We start from the raw sequence: 20,000 nt of genomic DNA, 5'->3' as shown, positions 1-20,000 counted from the left end.
TTCTGCCACACTATGGAAACCCAATAATATTTGAAAATTTGACCAGAAAACTCGTCCTTCAAATATTGATCGATTTAAAGGACCCTCATCTTGGCAAAAACTATCAAACCTGGGACTCCGCCCAGTTCTGAACATGTAGGCACTGTTTCGTACTCACTTTTATAGATTTGTATTGAACATATAGGACGAGACATGTAACCTGTAAGGAGCTGTTATATCTTTCCGGCATAGACAACGCTATTCCCAGCTTGGCATTTTGTCTACACCTGGATATGGTGAGATAATATGAGTAAAGTCCCTTTTCCATTGACTCTACGTTATGCCGCATCTGTGTAAATTCGAATGTTCGACCCATACGTCGCGAGCTGAATATCATCCGAGTTGATCCCAAAGCCACACAAGAGCTCTGGTTGTCTTCTTAGCTTTAAAAAATGTGCAGTTACCTTGGTGTGTAAAATTCAATATCACAATTCTCTCTTTTTAAAATTTCTAAACATTCTCTTGACTCCGACGTCTCATTGACCTTTCGTTTCTCAATCAACTATTCGTGATGCCCTAGCTGCTCTAATCAATTATGCTGTCAAGTCTGTTCAACATTTGCAGGGTTCTTTCACTTTCCTGGTCACGACAATTTTATTTTCATGTTCATGATCATGTTATGTTTCGCAAACGTCACAGATCTTTTTACAGTAATCAAAAAATTGTTTTAGTATTGGTGACAATACAAGCAATAAAGGATAAGGGTTGGTGGATTATTTTAACGTACCTGTACATGCAAGGATCATGATAGCGCCAGTTTCGACGCATTAATACCCAATTTCTTCATCCACTTTGTGCACATGTAATGTTTGCTTTAATTGCATAAGGTGGTACTTTAGCTTCTGGTATGAACTCTTGTCCCAAAGAGATATGTGTATTGCACAGAATCTGAAACATGATAAAGAAATTGGCATTATATTGATATGTCATTTAGATCAGAAAGTTATACATCATACGATGAAGTGTTTCATCAACATCATCATCATCATCATCATCGTCGTCGTCGTCGTCGTCGTCGCCGTTCTGTAGTAGTTCTGAGCTCAATCCGTAGTTTACAATTTCATCTTCTTTTTCTCTTCACGCATTCTTACACGAAAATGACGTAGACACCCAATAGTAGACGCATGACACATTTAGAAAAGGGGATTTTAGTTATCACAGTTTCATTCATGAATTTCTTACAACAACACAACTCAGTCCACTGTAAGAGTGTGGAGTTCGACACGACAGAATTGGAAAGCAGGGTAAAAGTTGGAAGAGAAAAGAGTTATTTTTAATATAAATATTTACATCGTCTTCCTTTTGTTCCCGAAGACAATTATTTCGATCTCGTTTGGGCTCTGTTTAAAATTATGCAACTACCACTACGATCTTTATGGAAAGTTTATTGAAACAATTCACAAGTCAGCGGAGTTCTTCACAAGGATCCGATCACAAGTGACTTCATAACAAACTTCATCTCTCATAACATTATCTTAGTAGTAAAGTCGTCCAGTCTTTGTTGCTGGTATAGCCCTACTCACTCTACCAATATTTTGTTTATCCTGTCCACGTGATAACATCGTATCTCTTTTCTGTGCCACATTGAGATATGTCGACTGTAGCAAGGTATTAATTTCCTTCTCTGAGTGTCGCTCGTAAGACGCGACCTCTCGTTAGGGGAAATCGTTACTAAAGTAAGTTAAATGTCTTACTACCAAATATAAGCCGCTATTATGGGAATTGTTATGTTCTCATAATTGGGCGGATTTGTCTCAATATTTAATTATCTGCTACTGCTCACACGACTACCTGTTATTGGATTGAAACGGGTTGTGTTTCACGAAGGCTTAATTATTTTTATTTAATCCTTCCGGCCATTAGGCAAATGGACACGGAGTTTATCCCGGTTTCCTTAACACGAAAAGTACAATAGCAATTGCTTGCTATCCTTTTTATAGGACGCTAGTCTAAAGCAAAGTACTCTCCACCAGATCTTACAGACCCAGCTCCCCAATCTGAGCTGGGTGGACAGGAGGGTCGGGGGAAGATCTCGTCTTCACTCGGTATTGATCTCGGTCTTTTTACGTGTGAAGCGAGTGCTGTCGGGGCGCACCCCTCCCACCACCACCACCGCCACCACAGAAAGCTTAAACGTCGTAACTATTTTTCCGCTTTTATCTTCTCTAGTATATGCATCAACGGAATATTTATTTGTCTTGGTAAGGGAAAAGTGAAGGGAGGGTGACAATGTTTTCAAATATGTTCATCTCTCTGCTTTGTCTGACACTACACTATTGTCTGCGCCTGAATTTGTCACTTAAAATTCAGTCCCTATTTGCTCACTTAGCGACTACATGATGTTGCTATTGGAAGCGGGGGGGGGGGGGGGGGGGGGGGGTAGAGTTAGTCTGGAACTGATATGGCCTACAGGCGGTCCGAATACTTTTTTATTGGGAATATCCGACCAAACTATTGTTACATTGATGTGTTTGGATTTGTTTGGTTTTTATTTTTGTTTTCTTTTTTGTTTTTTTGTTTTTTTTTTGTTTTTTTTTTTGTTTTGTTGTTTTTGTTTTTGGCTTGTTTTGTTTTGTGTCCTTTCGCTTTAAGTGATGTTGTTTGTTGATCTATTTGATTTCTTCACATTCACTTGGGTTTCCTTTTCTTTTCTTTTTTTCTTTTTTTTTCTTGCTCTCTCTCTCTCTCTCTCTCTCTCTCTCTCTCTCTCCCTCCCTCTCTTTCTCTCTCTCTCTCTCTCTCTCTCTCTCTCTGTGTGTGTGTGTGTGTGTGTGTGTGTGTGTGTTTGTGTGCAGATGTATGAGCATATGTGAACATGTTTGAGTGTGTTTCGTTTTCGTTGATCTGGATTGTTTGGGAGGGGGATGGGGGGAAGAGGGGTCATGAAAGTTTTTGTTTTTTTTTTTTCATTCAGGTTGTATAGTTTTGCTCTTATTTAAAGTACTTCTTTCAGGAGGGGGGAGGGGGAGGAGGGAGTATATTTTATTGTTTTAAGTACGCAGTGATAGTAATAGCAATAGAGAATTTTAGTTCTGAATATATGAAACTGTTATTGCTATTTGCATGGTGGTTCCGAGTAGGTAACCCATGGCCATAATATAACGAAGTTACGATGTATGTAAGATAAGAACTGATAAAGACTGTTTCGTTTCATTACATCTGTCTTCCTTGTTACAGACTGAAAAAAGCATATTTCTCTTTGCAGTCAAGCTTTATTTATAGCGTGTAGTTAATATAATATGTAGTTTTCCTCATTACAATTTAAAACTATATCGTACCGTCGTATCGTTTAAGAGCTTATAGATTCTAAAAACCATTAAATGCTTTGTGTAACTTTTATGCATAGATACAGTTTAACAATTATATAAATAGTATTCAATGTCAATTAATTTATAATATTGAGAATTAAATGTCTAATGCATTAAAATAAGTGTCATATTCAATATGCTTTTTAGAATTAACTCTATTTACATTCATTTGACATATCCAACTTGCACATTCGAGAGTTTCAAACAATTGATATACAAAATACAATAATATCCAATGTCATGTTACATTATTCCTCAAAATCAAATATAATATTGGTAAGATCTTTATCAATGGCATTCTTAAAATTATTAATTGAATTATAATTTTTTTGTCTCAAACTTTTGATTATTCAAAATTGTCACAGTCGTTATAGACGAACTACATCTTTCAATAAATATCTTAAACTTATCTCCGCTAGTTTTTGTAACATGCGAATTATTTTAAAAACCATTATAATCTATTTAGTAAGAACAATGCATGAGTCTATATATATATATATATATATATATATATATATATATATATATATATATATATATATATATGAATAAGATCACCTTATCCTACGATATTTAAGTGAAGGGAAATTTAGATACTTTAATCTTTCTAAATAGGATGTCGAATGTCAGGTAACAGTCTCGTAGCGCGTCTTTGTACGTTCTCAATGATAACAGACTGTCGCTTAAAAGGGACTCCAAATGCTATTTCCATACTCTAGACCTATAAAGTTAGACAACGTTTTTAAATCAAGATAGCTAAAGCTTCTGTATATAATTCCTTCAAGCTTGTTCGCTCTTTTTATACAATCGTATATATGTTCATCAAAACAATTCATGATCAAAGATGATCCCCAAGTCCCTTTCTGAGCATGTAGTTGGCATAACCGTCATATTATTGTCACCTATGTAATAGGAGAATAAAGGGTTGGACCTACCAATGTGCAGCACTCTACATTTAGTAATATTAAAATAATGCTGCCAATTTTGCAGACCAACTGTATAGTGAATTTATATCATTTTGTAAGATATCTTTATCTAATGTTAGTGTATAAATTTTGGTGTCATCAGCAAAAATTTACATTTAGAATTTATAGTATCAGGCAGATCATTTATATAGATAATGAAAAAAAGTAAAGGACCAAGTACTTTGCCCTAAGGGATACCACTAGTTGCGCATGTGAAGTCATAACAACTTTCACCTACGACAACCTGTTGTGTACGGTCAGTTAAAAAAGATAAAATTCAGTTATAAATATTACCAGTAATTCCATAATGTTTAAGTTTCAAAAATAACCTTTTGTATGGCACTGAATCGAAAGCTATTCCGAAATCCACATATATAACATCAATATTACATTTTTCAACAATACATGTAAAATCATCCATTACTTGCAATAACTGAGATATGCAAGAGCGTCACTTTTTAAATCCATGTTGACAATTATTTAGCAATTGATTCATTCCAAGAAAACTATTTTCTCTTTAACTATACTCTCTAAGAGTTTACAAAGAATACTCGTCAGGCTTATTGGTCTGTAGTTAGATGGATCACATCGATCACCCTTTTTGAATATTGACATAATATTTGCAAATTTCCAATTATCAAGGAGTTCACCACTAGAAAGAGAGTTGTTTTATAAATAGGATACAGGAAATGTTATCTTCTTTGCAAATTCCTTTAATATTCGTGGGTGTGTACCGTCAGGTCCCATACTTGTATTTGTATCAAGTTTCACTAATTTATTATAAACATCAACCTCATTCACCACAATATCATTCAAACAAGAGTTAATAACTCAGCTATAAAATATAGGCATATTATCATTTTCTTCTGCAAATACACTTGAAAATAAATGTATTTAAAACATCTGCCTTTACTTTATCATTATCCGTTTTACAGCCGTTAGGGGTAGTCAGTTTCTCAATGCCGTTTACCATTTCTGTACCTCCAAAACCCCTAACATTTAACTTACTCTCAGACGCAATTTTTTTCTCAAATGATTTAATCTTTTGTTTTATAGCATGTTTTGTCATATTTCTGTGTGTAGCATAGGTTTGAAAATTGTCTTTAGATTTATATATGAAATTTGTTTTTGTATAATCTACGTTTTTTGTTTACAACTTTTTTTAACATTACGAGGCATTCATAGAGGTTTATTTATTTTCATAGATAACCTAAGAGGAATAAAACATGACTCTGTCTCTTTTAGTGTATTCTTTGAATAGTCATTTGAACGTCCATCTCAAAGTAATTGAACCAATCCAATTCAGCCAAACACCTTCTACCCTCTTCATAGTTTCTTTTTTAATAGTCATAAACTTTCACTGCATTCATTTTAAAAATGTTTTCTGGTATGTTTTGAGAGATATGTGTAACTTCATGATCATTATTTCCAAGGGGAGACAAATACTGAATAGAATCCACCCAATTTTCATTATTACAAATAAAAAGATCCAGAATAATACTCTGTTGACAATTTCTATGATTACTGATCATTTGCACGAGATATATGCATCTAGCAATGTTTCAACAAATAGTGACTCTGGGTTAATGTTACAATTATTATTCCATGAAATAGTAGGAAAATTAAAATCTCCCTTAATCAATATAATATCAATTGTTTTTGTCAAGTGACAATACGTTATTTCTGAATAATTCTATGAAATGTAAATTATTTAACTTGTGATTTCTATACAAATTAAGAATGTTATTGTACCAAAACGTGCACAAAATACTTTCTTCTAAAGTTTGATTAAATGTAAATTTGTGAGCACTAACTTGTCTAACGTGTATATTGCAACTCCTCTGTGAGGTTGTACATTAAAGCAGGAATCGTAGCCCTTAATTGAAAATTCCAACTCGATATTAATATTAACGTATTGTTTGAACATTAATCCTGTAATACATATGGTTTTGGACATATGTTGGCAATTAAAATATCTAATTCATTCTTCTTATTAAGAAAACTGTCAACATTGGTATACAATATTTCAAAGTCAGGAGTCAGGAGTAGTTCCAGTAAATGTTTGTAGTCAGTATTCCTTGGGCTGAGAAAAAGATGTAAAGGAAGAATGATTTTAATGATTCTTCGTGTTTGGATGAGATGATGTTGGTGTTAATGTCCACACGTTTGCCAACGTCATTTTGCTCGCAAGTAGACTGGATCTTTCTGGAAGAATAAGTTGTCCCACTTCCTGCAATTTGACGAGAGCTTATTGTTGTCAGCAACCTTGATTTGTATTTTCCTGCCGGTGTCTTTAGTATGGCCATCTATTGTATTACCACAATTGGATCTAGTCGTTACAACAATATCATTTGCGGGTTTTGTCGCAACGTGATCAGTTCGGGTCGATCGTGCAACTTGTTTAACTCTTGTTTCGTCATCTGATGATGGTGGACTAAATTCACAAGATCCCAACTGCTCATCCACTGGATAAAGGGGATCCAGAATAACTCGTACTCTGTTTTAGTAAGTACATTAATGTTGCTTTGGTACGACCAAACCTTTTCCACAGAAGAGTGGTCTTTTGCTGTGCGGAGCAGTCTGGCGTTAGTCGTCGTTAAGTCTTCGTATATTGACAGTCCAGGGTCTTTTAACTGCGGCGAGATTGAAGGACAGAGTCACGATCAACCCTTCTGACAAACTTTACGATAATTGCACGAGTTTTGATCATGTCCCGTGAAAGGCTTCCAAGTCTTTTTTCGTGTATGTTCAGTTTCATTTTAATATTAAGAGGACTCAATATTTTTTTAAACATTGATCCTTAGGTTCTTTTTGGTCCTCTGTCATACCAAAAATCCGTATAGAATCCTCCTTGAGTATGTTTCATGCTTGTTTAGCTCGCTGTTAATTGAATTAATTTTACCCACAAGGATCTTGCTGTCATTTTTAGAAGACTGATAATTTCATTTTGCTTTTGAATCTCCAATAGAAGGCCACTATTTTCTTCTTTCAGCTCATCTACAAGAGACTTGAATTCCTCTAACTCACTCCTTATTGTTTCCCTTACAACACAAAGGATTGATGTATCATTAATCTTAGGGGAGGATTAAATCTGGAGATTAGGGTTATCATCAACATCTTCCTCACAGGCCCTATATTTTGATAATCTTTTTCATTACTTTCCTTTAACCGTAATTTTAAGTTGACGTCATCAAATAGAAGAAGGAGTTTCAATGTCAATAGAAGAAAGAGTTCTAATGTCAGCGTCAATGAGTCGATGAAAAATAAAACGGTTTAGAACATCTATAACTGAACGGAGTTGAAATGATATGAGTTGACAAAATAAAACATAAATTTACTCACAAAATATGCCGACGAAGTGAAAATAATGAGAAGTTATGAAGATCAAAATACAGAAGACGTCCATCTTATTGAAACCTGAAGCAACACTATTCTTTTCAGATTTATCCATAAGTGTTATTTCTCGATTTAAGTTGGGGTTTTTTAACATATAGATTAAATATGCCCATTCATATAAACCATTTCCATTCCCATACGCATTGAAATACTCGTACATCAATAGCGAGTTTTATAGACCAATACAGTACTCGGTGTCTATAGGGCGCCCCTTTTGAGCTAGCGGGCGCTCGTACAATATCAATCATTGTCCATTTCAAGATACTCATTCATTCTTGAGTCGAGTGGAATAATATATACAAAATGACTGATACAATGTGGCTTCTTTGAAGTCTCGAGTTAATTAAAGAATCTTTGACAAGTTGAGAATTTTAATCGAAAACTACGGTGCATGCTAATTAAATTTGGGTATGAAAACATTTTAATTTTTGAATGAAGAATAAGTTGTCTACAGATAATTAATTTTCTTTCTTGACTGAAACCCTTTGCGCTTAACTTTTTAGTGGAATTCTGGGGCGTTAAACCGACAATAACAATTGCTTGTTACTCTTTGGACAATATGTTTCTAAATAACGAAGTACTCTCCGCCGTATCTAACAAACTCATCTATCCAATTACTGATTAGTGACAGAGTTTTATCCACGTGGTCAGTGTGAGGAACGCCCTTGGTGTCAAGACGATTTCTTGAAGTGAAATGATCCGATTTAACACAAATCTCTAAATTCCCCTCTGTACAAAAGTCTCGTACCTATCCTGAAAAAAATACTTATTTAGAAAATCTTGGCCAGAAAACATGTCTTTCAAATATCGATCGATCATATTGACCCCATCTAGTCGAAAACTGTTGAAGTCTCAGATTTGATCATTTTTGACAAAGATAGTTGTTATGTTAATCGACCGGTATTTGAAAGACGGAGTTTTCTGGCCAATTTTCTAAATTGTGTTTTTTTTTTCTTTGTACAACGGAAAAGGAGCCAATTCAGTTCAAACACTTCGCATACGTGACTCGCCACCTCTAATTCGTAACTACCAGGGTTAGCAAATCTAAAGTAAAAATGGTTATATTTTTTTTTAATTGGGATCTTAGTAATTTACGAAATCACATTCATTCTACTCACTGGAGCAGCACATTAGTTATAATAATATGTTATGATTTAGACGTTAAAGTCAAATTTAAGTAACTGGGCCACCCCGAAATATTACCGGATGGAGACGGCAGTTCACATATCTGGGGAGAAATTCTCGTATGTACTAGATTTTAGCTTAGATTTTGACCGATAAAGTGGCATTTCATATGTTTGATAAGTATAACATTAAGGCCAATGACCGACAGTGCTTTACTGAATATTACATCGCAGTTTTGAGACATCTCAAATCACATCATTAGATTTAGCGTCAAGAAATTACCGACAGAATCGTCTTCTTTTTATATTGACTTTATACCGTTAGTTAGACTACTAAATCATTAGGTTATCCCTGTCAGACTATAAACACGTATTAGTTTTATGTGATTTTACGATTTTACTTAACCTTATACCATCAGTCAGTGAGAGGGGGGGGGGGTGGTCCCGATAGCTCAGTTGATAAAACACTAGCTTCACACGCAAAGGGAGCAAAATCTCTCGACGCAGTCGAGATTTCTTCTGCCCCGCGCCCCCCCCCCCCCCCCCCCCCACCTTCTGTCCACCCAGCAGTGAATGGATATCTGAGTCTTTTATGTTTGGCGGAAAGTAATTTGCGATAGGCTAGCCACCTATCCAAAGGATAGCAAGCAATTGCTATTGTCCATTTCACGCTATAGAAACCGAGACAATCTCCGGCTCCATGGGCCCAATGGCTCTATAGGACTACGTTTTTATATATACGATCAATAAATGCCAAATAAATTGAATATATTTTAGACAAAATACGAAATAAGATTAATTTTATACGTTTACTGAAAACAAGAAAAAGCTTCTTTAATTAACAAACATTTAATCTGGTCATTTATTTTTTTACTTTTGAATCCATTTTTACACGAGATTCACCTCGACATAATACCGTCTTTACACGACTGGTGCTTAAAGATTTAAGGGAATTAAGTTGGAAAAGACTAACGCAATTTCCAGTAACTTTCAGATATTTTATTTATATTGAAATATTGTTTGAATTATTGATAGATACGATACGAGTTCATGTAAGTATTGCCCAATATTATAATTATTTTTCTTTGGGAGAGGGGGGGGGGAGATAAATAGATTGTTCTTTTTTATGTAGTTATTTATCTATTATTTGTCTATTTCGTTATTATTATTATTATTATTATTATTATTATTATTATTATTATTATTATTATTATTATTATTATTATTATTGTTATTATTATTATCTCATTTTGCTCTCCCATTTTGTTGTATGACAATGCGTTAACTATTTTCCTTGTTCCAGTTTATTTTCTATTTTAGGGTGATTTAACCCCATGCATTTTGAATTGGCCCGTTTAACTTTATTTCTATGTAAAATGTTGTACGATTCTTATACAGCATGTTGGACTGGACATCAGTAACCTTCAAAAATATCCTCAATGATTTGAAGTCATTGAGAGCAAGAAGCCTCACTGCGTATTTTGATAAAACACATAATATGTGATCAAGCGTGTTAAAACAGTATTTTATCGGAGTCATCGTTATGCTGAAAATTGAATTTAAAGTCAAAATCACTGTGACTACGACTATAATTTTTTGGCTCTTTGCAGTTCATGAAACGACTCTTATTAATTCCAATAAATTATTTTAATTACACTGAAAGCTCATTATTTAGATATAAAATGTAGTTTTCTTGTACACGTCGGCATAACACCTTTTGGGACATTGGTCATATTTTTATTTTTTGGTTAGAAAACTTTTACTTAAAAATCGATCGATTAAATTGACTTGTATTAAACCTGAGACTTCAAATAATTTTCAAATCTAATATATTTTATGAGACTTTGAGGGTCATTGGTATTTTAAGTAAACGTTTTCTGGGGGAAAAAAAGATAAAATGGGTTCTGATATAATAACCAATAGTAATATATTCATCTAATTCGAATTTTGTAAATTAAATTCTGGCCAAATTCCATGCATAAAACCAAATTGAGGCGTTTGGTCATGAATTGTAAGCTGCAGTGAAAGTAGTTAAGAACAGCAGTGTACACTTCATTTAATCAAAACATATAAAAGATATTTCTATCGCTGTTTTACTGTTTTTAGTCCACCTGTGTTGCTCAGCGGTACGGTCATTGCTTCTAACCCGAAAGGTACCGAGTTCGATTACCCGCTGCGCTGTGTGGCCTTGCAAGCGACCTCGCCCTAGCTCAATTTGCGGCGCTGCACTGAGGCTGACGCCTGGGTTATTTCAGTCTTCCCTTGGAATAGATCCTAAAGACAAATTTATTTAACGATTCAATTGGGTTTTTTTAAATCAGTTAACTCGTATTATGGAAAAACATGTATTTAAAAATTTGGCCAGAAGACTCGTCCTTCAAAAATCGATCGATTTAAATGACGGCAAAAGCTCTCAAACTTGGGACTTTCGAAGTCCCGATCGAACGTTTTTTTAAACAGGTTAAACCAAGCTAGGTGTTTTTCAAACCCCATTGGGTCCGTGAAATCGGAGTTTATCCCGGCTTCTGTTGCGTTAAACAGAATTATCGGACCACAGATGCCTAGCAAACATATCTAATATATCTTTTTCAAATCTTTTCTAATTCCAATTCCAGAGCAATGGAAAAACGGTGCTGTAGCCTTCTTTGGACCTGAAGATTTTTGTGAGATGGAGAGCCGTGTGGCGGCAGCTTGGCGAATACCAATGTTAGCCTACGTGAGTATTTTTGTACAGGAGACATCAACTATAATATTGTCAACTCCCCATCTTTCTTCCTCTTAATATTTTTGCCATTTTTCAAATCACCCCAAGCAACTAACCTCTTGTTCACGCTCATCGTTGTACCTATTGTTTTACATACACGAATTGTTATTTTACCATAATCCCCAGCTGCTTTAAAGAGAAATTTGATCGCTCTATTATATCTGCTATCCTATTCATTAAATTTAAAGAGATTGTTATCATAAAAATTCTTCGAAATTGGTCCCTTAAGTATAGCTGTCAAAACAGTATATTTGTAAAGGAAATACCAACCAGATTTTTCTTAAGCCAACTTAAATCTTTGATAATTTTTTTTTCTTAAGCTCTCAATATCTTGGACGCGTAACCAATTCAACTGCTGTTTTGTCTTATGATATGAAAATTGTCCAAAGTACTCGTATTAGACACACCATTAGAGATTCAAAATTTTAGTTTAATGTGCCAGATTGATATAATTAATTCTTGCCATCAAACATACAGACACCAATGTTTTTTTACATAGATATGAAAACGGGATAGGTGTTTATGATAATATCACAATGCCTACATAAACACGTCGACCTCAACAGTTACCTTGGTACAGCTTTTGCAACAAAATACTAAAAGCGTCAATTATGCAATCTGGTAACTTTTATCTCGCAGAAATCAAGCACCTGTAGTAACTTATGATGTAGAATATTTAAGATTTAAGACATGAAATATTACGTTTAAGTATTCCATGCTTTACGATTGGAAATGGGCTTCTAATTATTATAGGTCCTTTATTCGTTGTTACTTTTTTTTTTACCCTCAACGGCGATGCCGAATTTGTTTTTAATTGTATTCTATTGATCCCATTATTTATACTGGTATAGCTGAGATTTCCGTTTTCACACGACAGTATGGTAACCCGGATCTGATCGTTGTCACTTGCTATTCTTATTGTTCGAAAAGACTTTTGAGGATAACACGTTCGTGAAAGCTATTTACGTAGCAACAGCTTGATCAAAGAGGTACGCAGTAAAAAAAAAGGGGAGAGGAAAGTACGTAATATTGGTATTCGGTCAATTGGCAAATGAGCACACTGCTTTTGTTTTCCCAATTTCGCGACTTTCTCCTCTCTGTACTCCGTCTGATAAGATGTTGACAAAAGTAAAGAGACACACGTAGGTATATTATATATACATCTATACAGACATCCGCTGGACATAATATATTATTATTATTATATTATATCCATCCCTACATCCGATACGCTGTTGACAAAAAGCTTTGAAGTGGCAATGGGACCGCCGTTCATTGGACCGTGAAATCTCCCCACAGTTACTGAACATCAATTTCTCTGGTCCGAGGAACAACTAACAATCACCATAACATTCTTTTAACCCCACCCTTCTTCAACTCTCCTCAGTAAACCCCCTTCCCTCTATGCTCATCCAACCTCTTCTTTCTCTTGTGATCTATCAGCTTCCATGTTTACCTATCCTATTTTCTCCCTCACATTTTCAGTATAACAAGCATAATGTTTCCGTGAACTCTATTTTATTGTCTTTCAATCAAACAGTTAAAACGAGAGTATAGCAATTATAACAATTATAACAAATTAATAATTAATTAATAGCACACCGAAACACATTGTTATTTGCCATCGTTCTTCCAAAACGACATTTTGAAATGGATTTTTAAAACTAAAACTACCCTGTACGATACATACGGTCATTATTAGCTCCTCTTGGAATTTATAAAAGTGGTCAAGGAGGTCAAACAGTATGAAGAGCTACTGAAATACATCTTGATCTTTTCTGATAGGCTTGATAAAGCGGTGACTGTAAAAATCACACTAGCCCTACGGACCCTTGAATTATTTTTAAAGCCCTAAGGGTCTCCATGGCAAATTACGAGTCCCGCAAAAAAAGAAAGATTGGAAAAGACAAGGTCTTTTCTGCGGCAAAAACATTTTGTATATAGATATTTTGGATGGTTTTGAGTGTGTTTCAGTAAATATCGCTGCTAACAACCAATTTAAAAAAGAACAATTCATCTCAATATTTTTTTTTGTTTGTGGGTTACCTCATTGTTGGTTCCCCTCCCTGTTATCTCACACATAACATCCTAAACGCAATCCTCAGAGGAGTACTAAATAAAGACATGTAGTAAACTGGTAAGTTTTGTGAGATGAATAGTAATTAAAACCCTCGACGCAACAAACAGTACAGATGATGATTTAGAGAAAACAAATAAGCAGTGTACGTGTGGTCTGCTTAGATAGCTCCTAAAAGTATATTATTGGCATATAAACTGTGTTTAAGAAAGACTAAATCGTAATTAGTAGCTGACCGAGAGAGATTACCAAAATGATAAACGAAAATTACCGCTTGCTGTGACAGTCAAAAACGCTATAATCAAATACATGTATTCTGGCATAGTGCTAGCCCATGTCTTGCGCAAATGTGGCGTAAACTCGAAGGAAAAAGGAAAAAATTACAAACAATAAAGTTGAAAATATGCCTTGACAGTGTTGTCACTTTACATCGCGCGGAAGGATACAATTTTACACGGATGTAGTCCAATTAGAAAGCCAAACTGTTGGGCACAAGCGTTTCCCACAATGCTTTCTCCATGTTACATCGTTTTTCTTTCACACTTAATTTCTCTTTTGCCCTTTCACTAGAATCTAGTACAATTATTTACATTATGGTCGCCGGTCCATTATAATCCTCTCCTAGTGGTTTCATTTATAATGTCCTTCCAAGCATTCATCCTTTGTGGGGACTTGCTACCCCTCATCTCCTTGTTTCCCCCTTAGTTTTTCTATTGTGTCCATCAAGATACAACAACTGACCAACCTTTTGATAGATCATCATCAGTGCTGTAACTATGTTTGGTTCACTTCCTTTGAAGACCACACAAGAGCATACGATTCGTCAGTCATCAAGATACATACATACGTACATTTATTCCAATTCACATGTTATTATAGCATACTGCCGTTCTCTAAAGAGCCGAATAACTATTTTTTTAAAAAAAGTTTTGTCACCTCTTTTTAGTGAAGGGCAATCTGCAAAATGACACGGACGCCATCAGACACACACATACGTAAATATACAGATACGCTGACGCACACACACACATACACACACAAACACACACAAATACATGGACGCGTGCATACACATATTCATTCATTCATACATTCATTCCATGATTTTGTTTTTCATGAATGAATGCTCTTGCAGTCATATTGTTCCTATCCCATACACAAATTATTACGCCAACAAGAGTATGCCAAGTGGATTGCAAGAATGTTTCCTCCACAATGGTCGATATATACTACTCGACTTTTCTATTTTCGACATGAATTTAGCATATGATTCAAAATTTGGTTCGGCGCCAGTTTCGTTGAACTCAAATTCTAACTATCTGTCACTGACAGGCAACCCCGATTAAAATAGTTTGATGTTTGTAAAGTGACTTAGCCATCAACACAATGCTTTGACCAGACTTCAATAATTGTCATCATCTGATCACTAACCATGGTCAGTGAGGCTTAAGATGTGAAACGGTACCGACTCAGCCATCGGCGCCATAATTGTAACGTGTTTCTTTTTATAGCCCAAATTGCTTCACTGACCGCATGCCATTATGGACCGAGCCCTGAAATAAGTACCGAGTTTGTGTTTGGGATCGAACTCTAAAAGTTATGAGATGTCTTGGCGATGAATCATGTACCACAGGGCTAAAATTAAAACTAGGTCACCGCGGATTGATTATAACGGTAGTTACGAAAATTTCAAAAATGGGGATTTTAGAAAGTTTCTTTCTCTATACAAATAAATAAGGCACTGTTTGTGGTAAATTATTATGAAACTTGTTTTTTCTTCGCCAAATATTCGTTGAGACGGATAAATAGTCTAAACGATGTCTTTGACTACTGAATCGATAACAAAAAGTGCAGCTCTTGAAAACTTCAAATCGATTTAGTGTTCTAGATTTCCAAAACCTGGCATGTCCTGCAACACTAAACCGGACATCAAATTATCGTTTGGGTTTTTTAAATTTTTATCCAAAAGACACATCGGGTTTATGACACATCTTGTGTTGGGTCTAAAATGCGCATAACCTTCATGAAATTCCGAGATCAGACGAATAAAGTTTGAACAAGATTCGAACCTATTTGATCCTGAGGACTCAACCAAATTGCATCAAAATACTTAAGTCAACATGTCGGAGGAGGTAAAAAGGACATCCCTTAGGTAACCAACACAATACTGAGATACGCGGGTATAGCACGTCAGAGGGGTTGACTGCCACTTACGCCTACATACAAATACAACAACCCTCGGTCTTTGTTCGAGCACTCAGATGGAGCAGTCAAGCCAAAATAAAATAGCCGGAGAACCCGAGCCATTGAGGCGGACCTGTTATCACCGCCGCCATCGGGGGGACACCACTACGGCCTTATTCTATTCTGGGCATGGATTTTACTAGCTAGTATTAGGACAGTGATTATGATGGGTGGTGATAGGGGGGAGGGGAAAAGGGGAGGAGAATGCCTGTGGGTGGATATGAGTTGTCCTCATGAAACTAAATAAAGCATTGTCATATTCAATGATGCAGAGAAATGATGAGCAATAAAATATTCATATTTTATCTTGCATTTTCAAAGTTCCACCATCTTCAATGCGCTCTATGTTGTTTTATTTAGTCTTCAAGCAGAGCTCGTAATGAAATGAAATTCTTGTCTATTAGTTTAAACGTGTTCCTTTTGTTTTACCAGTTTACTTTCGAAGCAAGGGGGTGGGCGGGGGGCTCTACTAGGATGAGGCCGAGAGGCCGGTCTCCTAACAAAAATCGTCCTAAATGGCCTTAAATTATTTATTTCAAATTTAATTTCACCATAGTGCTTTCCTAAGCCTCTCTATTAAAAGCCCCTGAAGATATATTACATCTACAAGACATAACGCTGAAAGTCAATATACCCAACATATCTCGTTCGCCTAACGCCCAATACCTCTCGTTTTTACAGAGGCTAGCCAAAGTCCGAGAGTCAAAATTGTGATTTTCTGTAATAGCCATCCTGTCATCTTTAAATATCATGAAAGCAAGCATTCTCATACGTCATAAGCAAAAACATTACTCCCACCTTCCCGCTTATACTCTGAGGCTTCAGCCTGTCGCAATGTGATGACTAGTAGTGCCGCGCTGAGGACCGGTCCCACGTTTCTATAGCTGAGAACTGAGGACCTGTTCCAAGGTGGAGAACAGAGCAGCAGTATGAGATGTGTGGTTCGGTGCGGTTTGGATTGAATGAGTTGCGTTTGTTCAGGGCTTTATCGGGAATGAGAGGGGCTGCTTGTATATTTACTCTTATCAGCATTGAAAACGATTTTAAAATGGACTTCTAAAGTTTTTAATCAGCCCAAAGATCCATGTTACACCAGTGACGCCGCTGCGTCATGCTTTACCCAAGAGCGATATACCGGAGCCCTGTCTCTGGCCATGGTTAACATCGGTTGACATTGTTACAAGACGATAAGATCATATGCCAATCAGTTAACGACGATTTTTTTAATGCCTTAAATCAAAGATGTAAAATTTCATAACAGGGTCTTTCCCATGATGCTATGCCTAAAGAGATCAAATCGCCCATTATATGCATAATATATTATATTTATAGAAAAACGTGTCCCAATGGGTGTCAAAGCTGTATATTGCCTCTTTGATTTAAAACAAAATCAAGCTGTCGGTTGGGGTTTCTGTAGTGTTACATTTACAGTAACAATTGCCTCCACTGGGACGATAGTACAAAATTATATCTCAAATTTATTCACGCCTGTGCTGCTATTTGGTCTTGTGATATGACACTCGCCTTTGAACCGGAATGTCCAGGGTTTGAGTCCCGATCTGAGCAGCGCATAGTTGAGACCTTGAAAAAGGCTCTATACTCACCCATCAAATTCAGGTGTAAAATGAGTACCTGACCGTTAAGATCGTTGTCTGTCGGAAAAAAAGAATGTACTCGTAATATTTAAGCCTTGACTTTTAGTGGATATTGCTCTATATGAACATGCTCAAGTATTTTGGAATTTTTAATAATATTATATCTAACTGGTCCTTTTTAGCCGGGTGCTAACAAGTGACTCTACTTTAAACAAGAACATTCAAAATTTCAGCTTGAATTTTCCACCGCATCATTCTTTCTGTTTTCACAATGCAGAGACATATGAAAAGAGCAATGGATAGAAATCTTAGTTGTTGACGCATATAACTTCTATTGATGCTATTGGGCGACGCGTTTAGTTAAAAACGCGTACATACGCCAGCTGGTTATAACGTACCAACACACAAATCAATGTGTAACCTTAAACGTTTATAGTCTGATTAACTCACTCAACCCTAAACCGACTATATCCGTAGTTTTCCCGGGTTACTATTACCCCATGCCTAATTATTACATTTTTTCTGAGACAAATTATATCAAAGCTTATGTTTTTAGATTTTACATGTTAATGGTAGTTGAATAAAACTATCTGTGTACATGCTCATTTTAGATACATTTTTTTTTCGATTTTGAAAAGTAGCAAACATCTCTAGGATTGAGTGAGTTAATACAATTTAATGAGATCTAATCATACAAATGGTGGGATAAAAACATGAACAAAGAGCTGATTGACGTCATTTTTTGTTCTTTCTATATATACGTTTAGGTAACAATACTCACAACATCCGCCATACGTACGGACACACAAAACTGTGTGTAACAGTAAACGTTTATAGTTTGATAATCACTAAAGTGGCTGTCCAAAAACAAGAACAAAGAGCTGAGTGACGTCAATTTTTCTCCTTCTATTGAGTGGGCTTGGTGTTGTAAATTAAAAATAGAAGAAGAAAAAAACGACAAAGTAATATGATTGCTTTGGTAACAATAATGGAATAATATGTTCGTGGAAACCACGTATTATTATTATTATTATTATTATTATTATTATTATTATTATTATTATTATTATTATTATTATTATTATTATTATTATTATTATTATTATTATTATTATTACTATTATTATTTTTGTTGTCTTTATGGTTGTTGTTGTATTAACTAATTTATTAATTAATTTATTTATTTATTATTATTATTATTATTTATTATTATTATTATTATTATTATTATTATTATATTATTATTATTATAGGTATTATTATTATCATCAGAGGAAGAAGAGGAATATTAATGATTATAATAATAATAATAATAATAATAATAATAATAATAATAATAATAATAATAATAATAATAATAATAATAATAATAATAATAATAATAATGATAATAGAAAGATAATAAAAATGATAATGAAATGATCCATTAGAAAAGGCTCTTTACTCACTCATCAAACTCAGGTGTAAAATGAGTACCTGACCGTTAACAGCGTTGTCTGCCGGAAAAAAAAAGTACTCGTAATATTGCCTAAAAGTCATGTCTAGTCCCACACATCCATCGAAAAGGTACCCGAAAAGTACCCAGTTCGATCACCCGCCGCTGCGCTGTGTAGCCTTGAGCAAGTCACCTCGCTCTAGTTCAATTTGCGCCGCTGCACTGCGGCTGACGCCTGGGTTATTCCAGTCTTCCCTTGGGATAGATCCTAGAGACAAATTTCCCTTATGCGATGAATAAAGGGAATTTTATTTTATATATTTTATTATTTTATGTAAACAATAGTAGTAGTAGTAGTAGTAGTAGTAGTAGTAGTAGTAGTAGTAGTAGTAGTAGTAGTAGTAGAAGTAGTAGTAGTAGTAGTAGTAGTAGTAGTAGTAGTAGTCGTAGTAGTAGTGATAGTAGTAGTAGTTTAGTAGTAATATAGTAGTAGTAGTAGTAGTAGTAGTTAGTAGTAGTAGTAGTAGTAGTAGTAGTTTAGTAAGTAGTAGTAGTAGTAGTAGAGTAGTAGTAGTAGTAGTAGTAGTAGTAGTAGTAGAGTAGTAGTAGTAGTAGTAGAAGTAGTAGTAGTAGTAGTTAGTAGTAGTAGGAGGAGGAGAGAGAAGAATAGTAGTAGTAGTAGTAGTAGTAGTAGTAGTAGTAGTAGTAGTAGTAGTAGTAGTAGTAGTAGTAGTATAGTAGAATAAAAGAAGAAGAAATAGTAGTATATCTTATAGTATAGTAATAATAATAATGATGACAAAAAATATTATTATTATAATAATATAATAATAAGAAGAAGAAGAAGAAGAAGAAGAAGAAGAAGAAGAAGAAGAAGAAGAAGAAGAAGAAGAAGAAGAAGAATCATGATGATGATGATGATGATGATGATGATGATGATGATGATGATGATGATGATGATGATGATCTGATAAAATGTGAATGAAACAGTGCCAGACAAAGTAAGAAAGAAAAATACCCAAAAAAAAAACCCAAAAATTAGTCTTTCTCAAG

General features: G+C 35.0%; 1 protein-coding gene across 2 annotated transcripts in view; it reads left to right on the top strand.

The window, feature by feature from the left end:
* The window catches only part of LOC144972812 (guanylate cyclase 32E-like), an 82,437-nt gene that overhangs the window by 5,651 nt on the left and 56,786 nt on the right, over positions 1-20,000 (top strand). For both annotated transcript variants that reach the window (XM_078914477.1, XM_078914476.1), the window contains exon 3: positions 11,448-11,548. In XM_078914477.1, the coding sequence (XP_078770603.1) occupies positions 11,448-11,548 (101 nt within the window). The remainder of the gene's footprint in view (positions 1-11,447; positions 11,549-20,000) is intronic.

Source organism: Berghia stephanieae, chromosome 5 (genome assembly GCF_034508935.2).
Source record: "Berghia stephanieae isolate SIO BIC M18660-M18661 chromosome 5, UCSD_Bste_1.3, whole genome shotgun sequence".
Lineage (NCBI taxonomy): Eukaryota > Metazoa > Mollusca > Gastropoda > Nudibranchia > Aeolidiidae > Berghia > Berghia stephanieae.
This window is presented reverse-complemented; position numbering and strand designations above follow the sequence as displayed.